Source organism: Coloeus monedula, assembly GCF_965178545.1.
Source record: "Coloeus monedula genome assembly, chromosome: 14".
Classification (NCBI taxonomy): domain Eukaryota; kingdom Metazoa; phylum Chordata; class Aves; order Passeriformes; family Corvidae; genus Coloeus; species Coloeus monedula.
In genome coordinates this window covers 13,871,551-13,888,394 of record NC_138794.1, presented here as the reverse complement: position 1 = coordinate 13,888,394, position 16,844 = coordinate 13,871,551, and the positions used below count along the sequence as shown (strand labels likewise).

General features: G+C 40.3%; 1 protein-coding gene across 8 annotated transcripts in view; it reads right to left on the bottom strand.

Moving 5' to 3' along the window:
* Window positions 1-336: 336 nt before the first annotated feature.
* The window catches only part of TCF12 (transcription factor 12), a 160,771-nt gene continuing 144,263 nt past the window's right edge, over window positions 337-16,844 (bottom strand). For 5 of the 8 annotated variants that reach the window (XM_082290808.1, XM_082290812.1, XM_082290809.1 and 2 more), the window contains 6 exons: window positions 16,243-16,449; window positions 9,791-9,905; window positions 8,801-8,972; window positions 7,337-7,569; window positions 4,017-4,170; window positions 337-2,630 (listed from right to left, as the gene is read on the bottom strand). In XM_082290808.1, the coding sequence (XP_082146934.1) occupies window positions 4,028-4,170; window positions 7,337-7,569; window positions 8,801-8,972; window positions 9,791-9,905; window positions 16,243-16,449 (870 nt within the window). In that variant the 3' untranslated portion in view covers window positions 337-2,630; window positions 4,017-4,027. The remainder of the gene's footprint in view (window positions 2,631-4,016; window positions 4,171-7,336; window positions 7,570-8,800; window positions 8,973-9,790; window positions 9,906-16,242; window positions 16,450-16,844) is intronic. The other 3 variants (XM_082290810.1, XM_082290813.1, XM_082290811.1) reach the window with 2 other exon arrangements.

Sequence of the window (16,844 nt, the reverse complement as noted above, 5' to 3'; positions counted from 1 at the left end):
TGTCTTCAGGACAGCCAAAGGAAAGGAGTGAGCTGTAGAAGAGGCTGTGCCTATGGGATCGGCTGCTCCTGGTTTGCTGTCTGCCTGTGCAATCCCCTTTCTGCCCTGCAGCAGCGAACGCAGCTCAGGCACTGCTGCTCCTCAGGCACTGGGCATTGGTGGCCTGGCTTCACAGGGAGGAGCAACAACACTTCTTGTGCCTACAACGTACTCTGCTCCTTGAGAATGTGTCAGGCTTTGTTCTGATAAAGGCAGAAGAGACTTTCGCCACTGTTTTTCAAACAACATGTTGCCTATGAGGAGAGAGAAATGTAAAAAACTCACTGATTTACCATGTTAAAAAAAGATGGCACATTTATTGCTACATAAATGTTATATACATAGTGTTTTCTGTTACATTGACAGAAATTTTTTGAACTTCTTGCTGCTGGTTGGAAAGGTTTATCAGCAATACCTTGAAATTTGACACAGGGTACAAATCTGCAATAAACCAACAATGGAAACTGGAGAACAAGATGAGAAGCAATTCATCTCGGACAATTAGCTCTTACAATACTCCATAGGTACTACACGGTATGCTAGAACCCTACTATGGTCTTACAATGCTATTGTAAATTTCTGATATTAATGAACAGGTTATGGTAAATAACCCTACATTTTTACTACCTAATATAGTAAAATAAAGTAAGAAACTTTTTACTGAAAACTTTTTTTGATTTCAAAAATCTAGAAAGAGTAATATTTAGAATTCAAGAAATTTTCTTACAAGATTATTGTATAAAAGACTAGCTACAGTGAAAAATAAGCCAAATGTTTTTTTCTTTCTATTTTATGAAGGAAAGCTTCTGGGCATACTGCAAAGTCTAATATAGCCAAAAAGACAACAAGCTTAGAAGGAAAAAGGCCAGGCAGTGGCACGTGATCACTTTCACACGTCATAAGCAACAAATTCCGTTTAGCTGATAAACACTGAAATGAAGAACAAGGCCACAGATATAATCAGGTGTTATTTGATGATATATGCAAATTAAAGTAATAGAAATGAGTCCACTAATTCCACAAACTGTTTTGTTAGGAACCATCCAAAACATGAGCTTAAATTCATTAGTTTATTTTATCAATCCATCTTTTGTTCTTTCAAATTAAATGACTTCATAAAAATTATAGTTTTGTTCCTGTTTTGTGTGTGAACCAATTGCCAGTGATGAAAGATGCACTATATAAACAATAGCTTAGACAACCTTGGCTTAGGAAGTTTCCTCCCATGGTCATTGCAGTGGAAGACAGTTTCCATGGAAGTTCAAAGGGATTTTAACCATTTCAACACATCTGTGACAAAGGAATACTTATGGACACTGTTCTGGTGGAGAAACATTTAAAGGTTTAATGCTAATATGGCTTGGGACGGGGGGTATTTGCATTTGATTCACACTATTTTTTTCTCCACTGACAAGCCATACAACATGACATGATAATTAACATGTACAGGAAGGAAAAACTGGTGACCATTGCTCTTAAGATTCCATTACGTAATAAGCCCACCTTGCAGGTGGTTATATCATCATCACACTACCTGCCACGGTGAATTTAGGATTTTACTATTCACCAAAATTACAGCCTGAAAAAAAATCTCCTTTGTATTTTAATGCATTTTGTGCTTACATACAGCTAACACTTTACATGTACTATATGTAGTACTTACTGCTCGGAAAACAAAGCAACTCTAACAAAGTAGATTCTCCCCACCCAATTTACACTTCACGTTACAAGCTTTACTATGAAGCCTAGAAGCCTAAAAAGGTTTTGTTTATAATTAGAAAAAAAAAAAATGTTTGAGGACAGTCTGAGGGAAAATAAAAATCACTTTTTAAATCCAAGAAATGTTATGGTCACAGTATTGCTCCAGCCTGCAGCCTTCATGAGGCCTCTGAGTGGCTTGAGGCACAGAGCTCAGTATGGAAGGGGAACTGTGACCATAACTGTTCAGATTACCAGAGATCAAAAATAACATAAAAAAAGCTATACCAAGGAATAGTTTCCTATTGCATGGAAAACACTAGTCATATGGCAAAAGGAGAGGAAAGGACAACAAAAGACTTTTCCCTTCCTTTTTTAAGACACTAATAGGTATGCTGGGAATGCTACGGGTCGACGGTTGTCACTGCTTTGTTCTCTGAATGTGAACAGCTTTAGTAAATGCTGGCATTCAGCTGAAATTTTATCAGCTTTTAACATGTTAACTTTTCCCTTTATATGTAGACCTTTACAGTTCCATAACAATAAATAAAATTTGTAGTTACAATGCATTTGTCAATTCAGTTTAGGCACAAGGCAACTTCCACAATGAGTGGAGAGATCACAACAGTCTCTGATTGTGCAGAAGCGACACACTGCTTGCAACAGAATGATATGTTCAGAGTTATCTCATGGGCTGAAATTCTGTCTGAAGATCTTGTATCTTCACTCCTGATGCAGGTGTTGACCAGTAGCTTTGATCATAAGATTGCATTTGGGTTTCTTGCTTCAAGTGTTTTCTCCTGTCAGGTTTGTGTCTTCATATAATGTTAGTTGTCTGTGTCCTTGTGAAGAAAGGTCACCTTCTGTGTATCCCTACCAATAATTCTGGAATTCTAAAAAGAAATTTAGGAGAAGAAAGAGGTTATTAGGAAAAGAATAATTTAAAAGCTTAGTATCAACACTAGAGACCTAATTTAAACTGGATTTGGTGGCATTTTCAGTCATTTAGGTGCAAAAGAAAATCACACTGAGAGGCCCTGAAATCCCCCATTCCAGAGATATCCATATTGAACATGATATATTGAAAAGATTACTCTAAAGAGCCTTCTGGTTGGGCCCCCATGGATATGGAAGAGGGAATAATCTGCACATCTCAGACCTTCAATTTGTGTCTGACTTTGCTCTCCAAACCAAGCAGGAGACAGTGCCAAGTTCACCCCCTCCCGAAGGTAAATTGCCATGTTCCTGTACAGTCTTTTCTGTGAATGTCATACTTCAGTCAACCCACAAAGTTACTGCTATTAAAAAAAAAAATCAAAGACACCAAACTTTTGAAAGTGGTTCTTTATATTTATATGGCAAGAACAGACTAAATTTGCTGTAAATCAAAAATTATCTGACAATTCCAAAGTAGCCTATTGCTCTGGTATGAAAAAAAAAATTAAAGAAATTCAAAGCATTTAAAATTATAATATACACAATAACAAAAAACCTCCCCAAACATAAAATTTAGTAATGTTCTGGATTAAAACAAAGGCACTGAACCCGGTTTTTTCTTCTTTTTGAAAGTAGCAACAGCTCTACTGGAATACTCAATTTTTTTCTTTTAAAATCAAGGTTTCTCAACTATTTAGAAAACCAACCAACAACATGAATAAACCTAAAAGACTGATATTCCTGTAGGGCCTCCCCATCAGCGAGTTTAAATGAGATGTTACATACTGGGCTACCTTGCAAAGCTGAAAATGTTACTTTAAAATCTTAACTATCTTCACCAATACAGATCGTCTGACTTAAGACAGTTCCCAGCCTCTGCTGGGCAAATGAGAGGAGTTAGAATGACTGGCCTTGAGCCAGAGAGCAAATCTCTCTGGGATGAGGAGTCCCTGAAACTCTGTATTAGCACTGGGAAACAATATGTGGATTTTTAAATGAACTGATGTGATATTTAGGCCATTTAAAGATGTATAATTCATCTCTATTAAGCTTGGCTTATCTAGCAAGCTGTTCACTGTTCCTCTGATGTCATGCCAAGAAGGCCACCTGAGCCAAGAGATGTAGCCATTGGCAACAAGGCACGGAAATAGAGACTCTGACGATAATTTCTTGGGATTTTATTATAAACCCAAACAAATCTGCAGCCTTCTGCTTCTGCTCAGAGATGTGAAAGCACAGAGAAGTTTGGTGCTGCTGGCAGCTCAGGAACTAGATCCCACCATATCCAGGTGTCTCCCCCACTGTAGCCAACACAAAGCAACAAGAGCCATCCCCTGACATACCTGGCTGGTGTTCACATATGACCCATAGGGTTGGTAGTTTCACTCAGGCCAGGGTGGCTTCCTGGGTGTGGTGTTGGCGGCTCTGCCGATACGGCAGAAACTTTTTCTTCTTCCCTTCTCTTAAGGCAGGCTGCTTTAGGGTTTAGGTTTCGTTCTGTAACAGAAAAATCAGAGTTCTTCATATCCCATACGCCGACACCATGGGCAATATCGATACATTAACCCTGGAGTAAAAATAGCTCTGCAGCTTCCCTCTTCAGCTGCTGACACCCCATGTTCACTCGCAGGTGTCCAAAGCTGCAGACAATCACTACTGAAAGTCCTGCCAGACAGCTCCTAAACTGGTATTTTAAAAAACCAAAGAGACAAAACCAAACCCCTTTCAGCTGCCTACATACAGCTTCAGAAACTTTCAAAAAGCACCTCCTTTATCACCATAAGACACTGAAGTGCAAAATGAGAAGTGTCTAAAAGTTACACTATAATAAAATGGAGATATATACATTTTGTTGGTAGGCTGAAGTCTTACCAACCTTCCTGACATCACACTAGTTTTAGTAACGTTGCTGATTCTTTCTTCCCAGCAAGTACCAGCCACCTGTTAGGGCAGGGGAGGGAGCACATCCTGAACGGATAGTTCTCAACAGCCTCAATCTGTGAAATCACCTTGTGCCCATCTTGGATCAATCAAAAGACTGTGATGACAGTCACATACAGCAGGAGCATTATTTTTTTTCCAAACCCTATTTCCTCTCACATTAAAGTCAGTACTTTACAATAACCAGCTGTGGACCAGCTATCAAGGTATTTCATCAGTATTTTTCCACTTCCCCACTTAGCTTCAATAGATGTAGATTTGGATCTCATTTCCAAATAATGACAGTTTCTAAAAGTCAACTGTTTCTGTTCTTCAAAATGGCTTTTTGTGAATCAAAATATAGAAGATGTAAATCACAGGGGCCCAAAAGACACACAAAACCCATGTAATATATTCCACTGTTGAGTTTAATCATAATTTTAAGGTATTTTCTAGCTGTCAGTGAATTCTGTTCTGCAGTTGGAGATGGCAGATACAATTATAACTGCAAGAAGTCTGCCAAAACTGAACAGACAGCACAAGCCCTTCTCTTGCACTGCACAGGCACCCCTCTAGTAACTGCAGTTTACTGACCCTCATGCATTTTAGCTCATCCAACAGAGACTATTTTGGATGGACTTGATAGTTCTGCTGTCACCAAAGTCATTATCAACAGCCTCCTACTGCATTTCCTTAAGGATGAGCACTCATAAAGATTCTACTGGAAAAAAAAACCTGCTAACTTTTCTTAATCACAGTTTTCTTTGTCTAACTGTGGCTTGCCTTGAAGTTTTAAAGATTTAATTACATGGAAACTTTGAAAGGAAGTTAATTTACAGTGATTTAGGAAATGGAGATAAAACCTCTGGCCTACACTGAGAGCTTAGATCTGAAATGGTTCATTTTGAATAGCACCAATCACAAAATGAGAAGCTTCATTACCAGCAGAGAGGAAATTGTTTATGCAATTACATAATGCACTGTGCAAGCTCCTGTGGGTGTCACACAAAGCTCCGGTCACTCACTCACAGGAACAGGTGCAAAGGGGGACGGGCAAGACAAATGGGAGCCAGGGCCACTCTCCAGGAGGCCCCATGCACTTCCCATGGCCTGCCCCAGACACACAGAGCACACAGGGAGATGGGAGCTTGAGGAAGGGAAAGTTCTCCATTTACACTGCCTGTACAATGGGGCCAGTTTAGTACTAGCTGTTAGTACATTGAGAAAAAAGATTTCTACCACAGACACAAGGATTGGAAGTTCTCTGACCAAGGCAAAAGTGATTTTATTACCATGGAGCTTCCCGTGAATTACGGAACCTGAGAGCAGGGAGATGGACTTGATGCTTTTTAAACATCAAAACCCATGTTTGATTAACGTCCCTCTGACTTCATAATATTCAACCTTATCTTCTAGACCATGGCAAGTATTTTCAGACCAAACAGTGCCCGAGATCCAAGCCTCAGAGATGCTAAACTGGGTTTTACAACAGCCCCAGCTGCTGTCTCATCTGCAGAACAGTTGCTCTGTGCCTTGGAAGAGCTCTGGCTGGAGACTGTGTGTTTCTCTACTGACAGCTGGATCAATAAAATTGCCTGAAAACACAGCATCTCATCCTTACTGCACGAAGTACCTAAGTTTGTGTTAAGTTAGTTATTTAGTCACTTTCAATAAACTTTTAACTGCTGCTTGGATCTTCTGTGCAAAATGCGAGCAACAAATGAGAAAAAGGAAGTAAAAATGAAGTACACAAAAATAAGCCATTGTTATCACTGTGACATCAGTGATTCAAAGATGTAGTACACTGAGCAAATACAACCACTGACATATCCACATCTCAGACTTTTCCAGTCACTTCCATCAGTGAGACACTGAGGAAGATGACTGTTAATGAGTCCCAAACAGCAAAACATGAGGACACTCATTTGGGAAGTGCCACCTCCACAGAACGAGACTATTTCTGTTGGAAGGGACTCACAGCCACCATCCAGTCTGAGTGCCAACCGACTCAGGGCTGACCAGAAGTTACAGCAAGGTGCCCCAGAACTTCAACACATCTTTGACAAAAGTAGAAAGGGAGATTAAAAGTCAACTGTGGCTTCACCAACTCACAAGAACAGAACAGCTGAAGAACCAAACATGATTCCTAGAACCATCTCTCCTTACGAGAGTGAATGGCACAAAGCAGTTTTCCTTCTGCACCTACCAGCAGGCGTATTGTTTCTTTCTTGGAAAAATTTAAAGGAATCGAGGAAAGAAAATTCATGGAAACCCAGCTCTGATTCAATTACAGCAGAAGTAAGTTTCCTCCCTCCTCAGTACATGTTTAATGCAAAAAAGTAAGTAAATACAAACAAATTCACTGCGTAGCATTTCAATTATATGGGGTTCATCTTAAAACAGATCTCTTATTGTTGCTAAACCTTTTCTCCTACTAAACAAGTGCTTGTTACAATTTAAAGTGGATGTGTCAACATTTTAATTAATGAATTTACCATGAAAACTTAGGTGAAGAGATGACTAACTGAAGGAAAAAAGAAAGGGCAAAGTACAAACCTTACACTCACTCCTTTCCCATTTTTTTTAAAGTAATTACTTGCTTTTTCTACAGAATTTCAGCATCATTACAGAACAGCAAACACACTTTCAGTTGCTCATGCATCTGGTTGTGCAGGTTTCAAGAGCCCCACTCTGCTCCATGGACAAAGCTGCCACAGGCCTGCCCAGCCCCAAGGCTACTGACCTCTCACTTGCTGCTCCAGGCTGAGGATCACTGCCACGGCCTGGTGGAGGATCAGCAGCTTCGTCTGCGGCTTCTCACTCTTCAGGTGCAGCTGGCACATGCGGCCGAGCTCCTTGAACGCCTCGTTAATGTCTCGCACACGTAAACGCTCCCGGGCATTATTTGCCATTCTTCTCTCCTTTTCTCTTTCTATTTTCTGCTCTGGGTTTAAATCCTCATCTTCGTTAGTACTGCTGCAAGAAAGCAAACATAACAGTATATTGAAATATCACTGGTATTTCAAGCAAGTGATCCTGGTGCTGACTCCAAATTTTCAGTTGACAAAATTAAACTTTCCACTTAATCCATTTCATATTGAAGTATATTTGGATAACTAAGAAAGCATCAGGTATCAATGCTGAAGTTTTCAAGGAAATTCTTGTTGCTCCTGCCTTTTCCTGAAAATAAATGTTCTGCCTGAAGAATACCCACGGAATATTGTCTAGAGCAGGTAAACATCTCTAGGAAAAGTTGTGGTAACACACTGCTTTTTGAAGCAGAGGATGTAGCCAAGCCAGTTAATGAGGTAACTCAAACACCTTTTAAAGTTTTTGCTATTTTCCAATACATCAGCTTATATAAAAACGCATTCAAGGAATTTTCAATCTCATGTGCTTATTTAAAAGTTTTATTTTTGTTAAAGACCACACTGGCCAATTTTAGAACTATTTTTTCTTCTACTACTCAGTGTAGAGCTAAACAGTTGTATTTAGAATTCTTGAACTGCCTCAAATGATATCAAGTTGTATAGCCTTAATACGGGTCCGTCCAATTTAGTCTAAAACTGTGCAAAACCTCTGTTCTACTAAAATTAGCACAATAAAATACCATTAAACATGTGTTGATACAGACTCTGCTGCCTGTGGTCGCAAAATTCTGATTGTTTACTCTTACCTCAAATTTCAATGCTTGTGTCAGGCCTATCAGGCAGATCCAGAAGCACTTACCCAGTGTCAGCTCCAGTTTTGTGTCTGTGGCTTGGGGGGGACACAGTGTTTCAAGGGGATATTCAGCCATGGTGTTCACCTCAGCCTCCAGATCAGGAGCTGGAGCTCTCCACCACCAGACTCACATCTAGAAGTGCAACCCTGGCCCAGGTACAAGGTATTGCAAATTTCTGACACTGTCCCATCCTCTATGCTGGGCAGGGCCTTTTGAATCTTTTGCTGCTTCCACGTACAGGCAGATATTAGGCATGGCACTAGTGTAAGGGAATGCACACTTGTTGGGTGGTTTTCCCAGCAAATTCTCTACCTTGTATTTAAATATATACAGATACTATAAACTTTTTCTCTCTTTCAGCTGCCTATTGGTGTATGCACTGCAGTAACACAAAAGCCTTGCAATAAATTTATCAAATGTAAGGACAACATGCTACTGAGCATTAACAAAGCACAGATTCTCCAGGTCATGTCAGCAACACACCTTGTTCTGCCTCTGGATGAGACCTTGATATCCTTCTGGGAGGACTCATCATCTGATTTCATGTCATCTGATGAGGGGGGTTCATGGATATTTTCGTCCTTCTCCTTATGTTCAGACTTGATTTCTGTTGGACCTATAGCCACAGACTGGCTCTGTAAGCCACCCGACAGTGCTGCAAGCAACCAGAGAGCAGGGTGAGAGTCACAGCACTGAAACGTTGCACAGAACCTCAAATAGATAATGGCCGTGAGGGGCCAGAGCTGAGCACAAGTCTGGGGAGACAACAGGAAGAACTAACAGAAACAAGAAATCCTGGTAACACTGCTGTGCTTGGACATGTGTCATGGGTTATAAAGCGATCACAGCTCACAGAGCAGCTTGATTGGTAACAGCTTAGTCTAAGGAAAACATGGTTTAAGACAAAAGGGCATTGAGTGAAGTAAGGAAATTTGCACCTGATGTCTGGGCTGCAAATTTAAGGCCAGAGATGCACTGACATCGAGGCTTGGGTTTAGGCCAAGTGTGCAACACCCCCTAAATAGTACTAGCACACTAATAAAGGAGCTGACTTCTATTTTCTGCAGTTTACTTCTTTAGCTAAAAGTGGAAGGAGCAGTAAACACTGGTGTGGAATGCCCTCTTTCCATTGGCTGGGCTGAACTCTGGTCTCAGCCCACTCCACAGCCCTCCTGGCCGACTGGGCAAGGCTGCAGCTCTGCAAGTGAATCATGGCCCCTACAGCTGGAGGGATGTGGCTGTAATGCAGCCTTCTCTTGAAACTATACTGGGATAATTCTTAGACAGGGATGCCCTCAAAATTGTTGCAGAAGTCCCTAACAGTGGTGGTATATAGGATTTGTTATTAATTTTTATTTTTCAGCATTATCTATGCCCCTATTCCTTGCACTGATGCCATTTCACCAAGATCTACAGCCTCACTGGCTCTGAACTACTGCAGACCCTGTCCAGCATTTAATCCTGGAAAGTTACCTCTGTAGCTGTCTTGTGTTTTATGATTTAGTTCAGTGCTCTGAGCAGAAACTGTACTGGGAAGAACTGAATGGTTGCTGTTGAGGCTGACACCTTCTTCCCGGTGAGTCCCAACCTAAAGCAAGGCAAAGCAAAGATTTCTATTAAACATGTGATTCAAAGAAATAGTCCAAAAATAGAATTTTAAAACACTGAATGTATTTGCTGGATTAGAGAACAGAGTTAAAATTCTCACTGAGTAAAGGAAAGGTTTAGTTGATAGATGCTGTTACATTAAAACACCTGATTACACCTTACTAGACTGGGCCATGTCTCAAGCAGTGACCAACCCTGTCTGGAATAAAATAATCCAGGTATCTAACCATTCTTACCACCTATTTTGTGATCTGTTCCTTCATAATACATCATGATTAAATTTCTGAGCAGAAAGCATTGAGATGAAGAGTCTTGAAAAATTCTAATTTTGCATAAACTTGAATTAATGATACTTATGTGAGACAGCTAAGAGTGTGCATACCTAACATGAAGAGGCAATTTGTTAAAAAACTTCTGCTCAATACAGAATACTGTCATCAACTTCTATTAAAAAATATTTGTTTGAGAAAAAAGAGGCAAAGATACACTGCCTATATTTAAATAATTTGGAACACAGACCATTTAAAGCTTTTAATTTCTAAAGACACAAAAGTCCTTAAATATTTATAATATAACCAGCATAATACAATTAAACAGTTAAAAAATGAACAAAGACGAGAGATTCTACTATTATTTGTATAGTTACAAAAACTGGCTACAGATGAAGCTTTTTATTGGAACAGTAGCAAACATGTCAACTAGAAGATTAAGCCTTTAATTAAATAGGTTTATTGCCTGGAGTTACACATGAGAACCACTGTTTTTCAATAAATCCTTCAATCCTAGTAAACTGCTGAGCTTTGAATCCCTCTTGAGTAATTAATGCAGCTTTTACCTTTCATGTCTTAGTATGGGTTTTACCCAGAGAGAGATAAATACCCTTATGCAAGTTTATCCTTTGTTTAATATACACTTGTTCCTGTAAGCTAATGCACAGGAACAAAAAAAAAAAGGGGGAACCCACCCCCCCCAACAACCCACAACTAATATCAGGTCATTCCGGGCTGCTATTTGTATCCATTGTTCTGCAGAAAATCTCCTCTTGTATACTGTGGAATATCTGTTGCTATTTCAAGTATATTTTATCTTCCTCTGCTGGTAATAGGCTTTGTTTGTGAGAAGTTCTACTCTGGATACAGTCAGCCCAGCTCCTGCAAGAGTCATGAACTTGCTGGGAGGAAGGAGCTGGGTCTTTCAGCCTAAGAGACAAAACTCGTTTTACAACTGGAATGTGATGCTCATTCTCACTCTGAACTTTTCAAAAATGAGTCTTTCCCTAATTCTGCCTTGCAGGTCGTGTGTTTTATTTTCTTCTTCTGGTCATGCTTAGTCCTAACACTTGAGGGTGCTTTTATTCAAGCTACAGACTATTAATTGCTTCAGGGCCAGGTTTGTTCCGAAATCTACTTATTAAAAGAGGCAAAAATTTCTTAAAGGTGTGTACAAACATAGCAGCTGCCAGAACCCTGGTAACTTTCAAATCTAGAGTTAATATGAAGGCAATAGATTAGCAAATCAGTTCTGATAAAAGCAGAGAATAGATTAGAAACAAAAACTGAATTCAAACCCATGTTCCAGTCCCTCTGAAACCAAGACGTATAAATTCAAAGCATACTATTTAGGTTAACAGGATTTACACAGAAATCTTAAGAGCTAAAATGTTACAAAACTGACCATAACACTGATTTTTATCTCTGATCTATGATATACTAGAAAATCCAAACTGGCAAACAAAAAAACCCCAACAAAATTATTGGCTGAAAGTCACTGCATCCCATGCGGAGGCCAACAGCTCTGTTTGCTACATTACAACTGATCGGTGTCTACTTCAAGCTACCAAAGCTTCAAGTATCTTAAAACATTGAGTTGCGAAAATTTAGTTTGCTCTCCTTTCACTGCACTGCATAGATAAAGGGCTCCCTCTCCCCATCTGCATTTCAATGCAGCACAACCTCGGGCTTCCTTTAAGTCTTCTGAAAGGCGGCCGGGGCCATCAGCTCCGCGGCGCTCGGAACAAACGAGCTCTCGACATGTTTTATCGCTATTATTTATAAGCGGTTCCCAGTCAGGCGCTTTCCTAGCGCCAAGGGCCAGCTCCAGCGGCAGCGAGCTGCGGGCGGCTCCCGCAGTGCCCCGATGCGGGCGCCGCGATCGCGGCGCTGCCGCCGCTCCCGAGCACTCCCCATTTCCATACAGCTGCCCGGGCCGGCAGCGAGGGCTGTGCCGCGGCCCCGGCCCCTGGAACGCCGGCCTTCGTGACTCGCGGCAGTTCATCGCGAAAGCAAACAAACTCGGAGTTAATTCATTCTCTCCGGCGCTAATCCACCCTTGTTTCCATGGTCCCTCCTCCCAAGCAAAGCCCGAAGCTCCCCAGGCGCACAAAATGGGAGACAAACAGAAGGCCGGGCTCCGCCACACCGCAGCCAGGCAGAGCGCGCAGTGCGCGGGGAGAACACCGCGGTGAGGAGCAGCCGGCGCAGACACCGCGCTCGGGATCTGCTCCGAGGGGCAACCAGCGCGGACACCGCGCTCGGTACCAACGCGTTCACATTACGGCCTTTTGCCTGCTTCCTCCACACAGGTCTGGCATCCACTGCAAACACAAAAAACTTACCACTCAGTAACTCCAGCGTAAGAAAAACAGTAACCCTATTACAAGACTGTACACTGGTGTAATTTACCAGGTGAACTGTATTAATTTTTATGCATTTCAACAAAGACTTGTACATAGGACAATCTGCAGCCCCACTGACACTTGGAAATTAAAAAAAAAAAAACAAACCTAACCCGAGTGCAGAACATCTTTCAGTTGATTTAAGTGGTAACATTTGGGATCTGAAACCAGAAAACCAGTTAAGTATTTCAGGCAACTAAATAAAAACTAGACAGATCATGGACAGTGAGGACACACAACTGCATGTAGGAGAACCGAGAGTGACACGTGGGGAAAGGACATCTCTGTCCTGTTAATATTGGTTCTGCATCTCACTTTAGTTATTTATTTTGAGCACTTAGCAATGAAAGCTTCTGACAACTGGAAAATAAAAATACCACTCTTGGTCTGAGTCTATGAATCTTTCAAGCCCTACTAGGCGGTCAATTTGGCTATGGCCATTAACACCATTTTAGCCAAGGTGTACATAATTAAGACAATGAAAAGGGCTTTGTAATCAAGATTTTTACACTTTAGACAGCTCACAGTTGTTCAGTGGGAGCATAATCTGCAAGGAAATACCAGCTCTGGAAGGGTTTGAGCAAGAGCAGAAGGTGGTGTTGGCAAAGCTGCTTAACTGTCCTTTCGTGCTTCTACACTGGAGCAGGCACAGGGCACAAAGAGGGAGATCACCAATTTTCTCAGATTCCTGTTATACCTGAAAAATCCCTCTGACTTAAGGATTGAGTTTCAACCTTAACTGAGTTTCCAGGCCTTTTATTTATTTATTTTTAATCAGTTCAGGCTGTTCTTTTTCCATTGTACAATGACAAATAGAAAGCAGCTTGAATAAGAACAAAAAGTATTACTTCTTAACTTTTCAATAATACATGAAATAAAATACAAATCAACTTCAAAGGCCAGTTAGCAAATATTTGATGAGTTTGAGATATTAAAATCTATCTGAATAAGTCTAATGGCCAGCCCAGCTAAAAAGAAAACAAGACCATTCAGAGCAAGCAGGAAATGAAGTCAACCAGAGTTGTAAAATAAATCTGGCTCAAAAATTAAGCAAATGTTAAAATAAAACCATGCCTGGTTACACTAATTACATAAAAAGGAGTTAAATTACTCATTTCCTAGCTCCTTCTGCCAAGATCATCATCTTCAAGGGAAATTAAATTTTTTTTCCCTTTTTTTTTAAAGAGCAAAAATGTTTTGTGCAAAGATCCCACCCTCCTTCAACAAGGAAGTTTCATTCAGTGCTGAATTCCAATGAACATTTCTTGACCCTATGTCAAACAAAACATCAAAAATAGGTAATCACCCTTATCAATGTTGACATTTCTCACTATGTTAGCCCAATACTCATTATTTTCTTAAAATTTACTGGATGTCATCTCAAGTGAAGTAGTATTTAAATCCAGAATGAAGGCTGGATCTTCATTCAGTTCAGGCTGCGTGTCAAATTCTCTGCTCTCCTTCTCTGCTCTCCTACTTACTACTTAAAAAGAATGCCAGCCTAATAGTAAATAAGAGTTTGAAATTAATTGGTTATTGAAGAAGAATTACCCCTTATACTTGGGGGGAGGGGGGGCACTACTGCAGTGCAGTCATCACTAATAAAGCACCCAGTCTGCACCACAGCCAGATGTGCCAACCTCTGCTCTGTACCTATTTCAGGACTCCATCCTAAGTCACGCTGAGTTTCTGCAATTGCAAATGATGTCAAAGGGCGCTCTTTGGGGACTAGGCAAGGCCACAACAGGATGCCTTCTGTTGGAGCCAATTATTCTGATGTAATAAAATTAAGGTTAATCCAAGAAATTCTTTAGCTGACTCACTTTTCAAGGCAAAACTGATCTGCAAGCTTGTTTCACCCACTGAGGATGAAATGTACAGGCAAATATTTTTTTTAGTGTCTTAATCTAAGTTTATTTCTAACAGACAACAAGCATTTGTCAGTCAAATAATTAGATGATAAATTAGGTCTGTATAACATTTAAGTTACACAACTACATTAAAGTAGAGAAGATCAAGGAACTTCTTTCTGTCCATTTTGGAGAGTCATCTTCCACTGTCCCCTATTTTAATAAAAAACTGAGTTGATAAAATATTTATCATAGCCTATTTAAAAGGGAAACGGAGATTTTTATGTACATTTTGGCACTACCTGTATTTATTTGACTGTGTCTGGCTTAGCGGTATCAGAAGGTTCCTCAAGTCAGAGAACAAATTCATCACTGTAGTTTCAGCCACTTGCTTCATGCCACATCAAGACCAGAGGAAAAAAAAGTTTTCTTTTGTACGACTAAATTTCAGTCTACCCCAGAACATGGCAGAACTTTACCACATTCTTTAAATATTAAATCTCAGTAGATACTATGAAAAAATGCAAAAGTACACATGCATCATTTCTTTCATTACAAAAAGTAACTGTGAACTTGTATAGAAAGCTGAAGTTGGATGTGCATTTGGAAAGTACCCCCTCCACAAAGCCCCCAAACACACGCAGCTTATAGAAAGCAACCAGTTCTTTTTGATGTTTACTGCAGTGGTCCTGAAATTAATATAAATGGATGTGTGACGTGCGAATGGGAGAGCCTGGAACTAATTCTGTTTTATAGAATACAAACCCTTCAGCAATTGGGGTACCTAATTATTTTGATGATAGGTGAAATTTTGCCTTGATCACACAGTACCCAGCTGTGAATCTGTTTTATAACAGAAAATTTCACAGCATGTAACAGGTCTTTAAAATTACCCTGTAAACATGCAAACACATGGCACCACTAAACCAACCATGTTTTTAAAAGCTCTTTTTCCTTTAAGCATTTTTGAGAAGGGAGGAACGAAAAGAAAGAAAAAGGGAAGTGAGCAATGCTACAAATAGATTAGTTTACTGTGTAATGCTTTTAGCATATTTCTGATCTATAAAAAGTTCGACTACATTTCTTCAGAAACAGTTCACATTTTTAAAGAAACTAAAAGAGATGGTTTGAATTATTTCACCCTTCTTGGGGATTAATCTGAAAGTTGTTTCCTTTTCATTGTTACTTACACTACAGCTGTGCTCAAACTCTTTTCTTTTAGAAAAAAAGTTTAAATTTTGAGCCTGCGCACACTACGGTTCCACATTCCAACAGCTTCCTCCCAGTCCTCTGCCAGCATCTGCTATTGAAGACTAGTTCCAATTTACAATAAACAGCTTTTCCAGACCAGAACACTTGAAATTCAGTCCTTCTTGACTGCTTTTCCCATTCAATCTCCCTATTCACCATTTCAAGGAGAAAACGGTTCTGCCAATTATTACACATCTGGAAAAAATGCATGTATAAGCTGAAACGCTCTCAGCAGAAAGTTTCAGCTTTCTGCATATGGTCACAGCAGGATTTTATGGGCCACTGACCAGGCCAAAGTCTAAGTTTTCCCATCTTTTTCCTCCCCCCCATTTCTGCCCACCCCCACTCCAACATTCTAATTGGAAACCCATAGCAGGTGCAAGTTGTCTGCCATCTTTTCCTCCACAAGAATCTCAAGTGGTTTCTTCCTGATAAATATTAGTCTTACAGCCCAGTTCTACCTCAGTAGGCTCTTCAATAGTTTCAATGCATCAGCTGCAATTGCTCTGCATAAACATACTCATGTTCTATAACATCATTACCATGGATGCTTGTCTGTTGGCTGTTACAAGGCTGGATGCTCCATAGTTCGAGTTCAGGCTTCCAATTGGCCCATTGTGGGATGGTCCCAATAAACTATGGATATCTCCATGGCCACCTGACAGGCTTGTGGAAGGCCCCACAGCGTGGTTCCGCAGGACATGGATGGCATCATCGAGTCTGTCCAAGCGATCCTCCATCCGGGACTGCTGTGGGGATGCAAGAGGGACAGGAACACTCATTACTGAATAAATCCCCAGGCTCCTCACACCACAACAGAGTCTGTCTCGGAGGTATTAAAGACAGAAGATGAAATGTGGTATCAAAATAGTATCAAAAGACTTTGAGAGCACCTACCAGCACTACAAACAAACAGGAAAAAGAAAATATTTTCTGGAGATTCTGTTCAAGATAGCATTCATTCCACAAAAAGGTGGCAGCTTTGAAAGTGAAGCTTATTATAAGGTTAATGTTACTCAGCTGCTATTATACGGCATGAAAAGAAAAAAGGAATTACTACAAAATAAGCTAATGCAGGACAAGAAAGAACGATCATAAAATCAGCCTCACCATGCTGGAAACAATTAAGAGAGGCAGTGGTTTT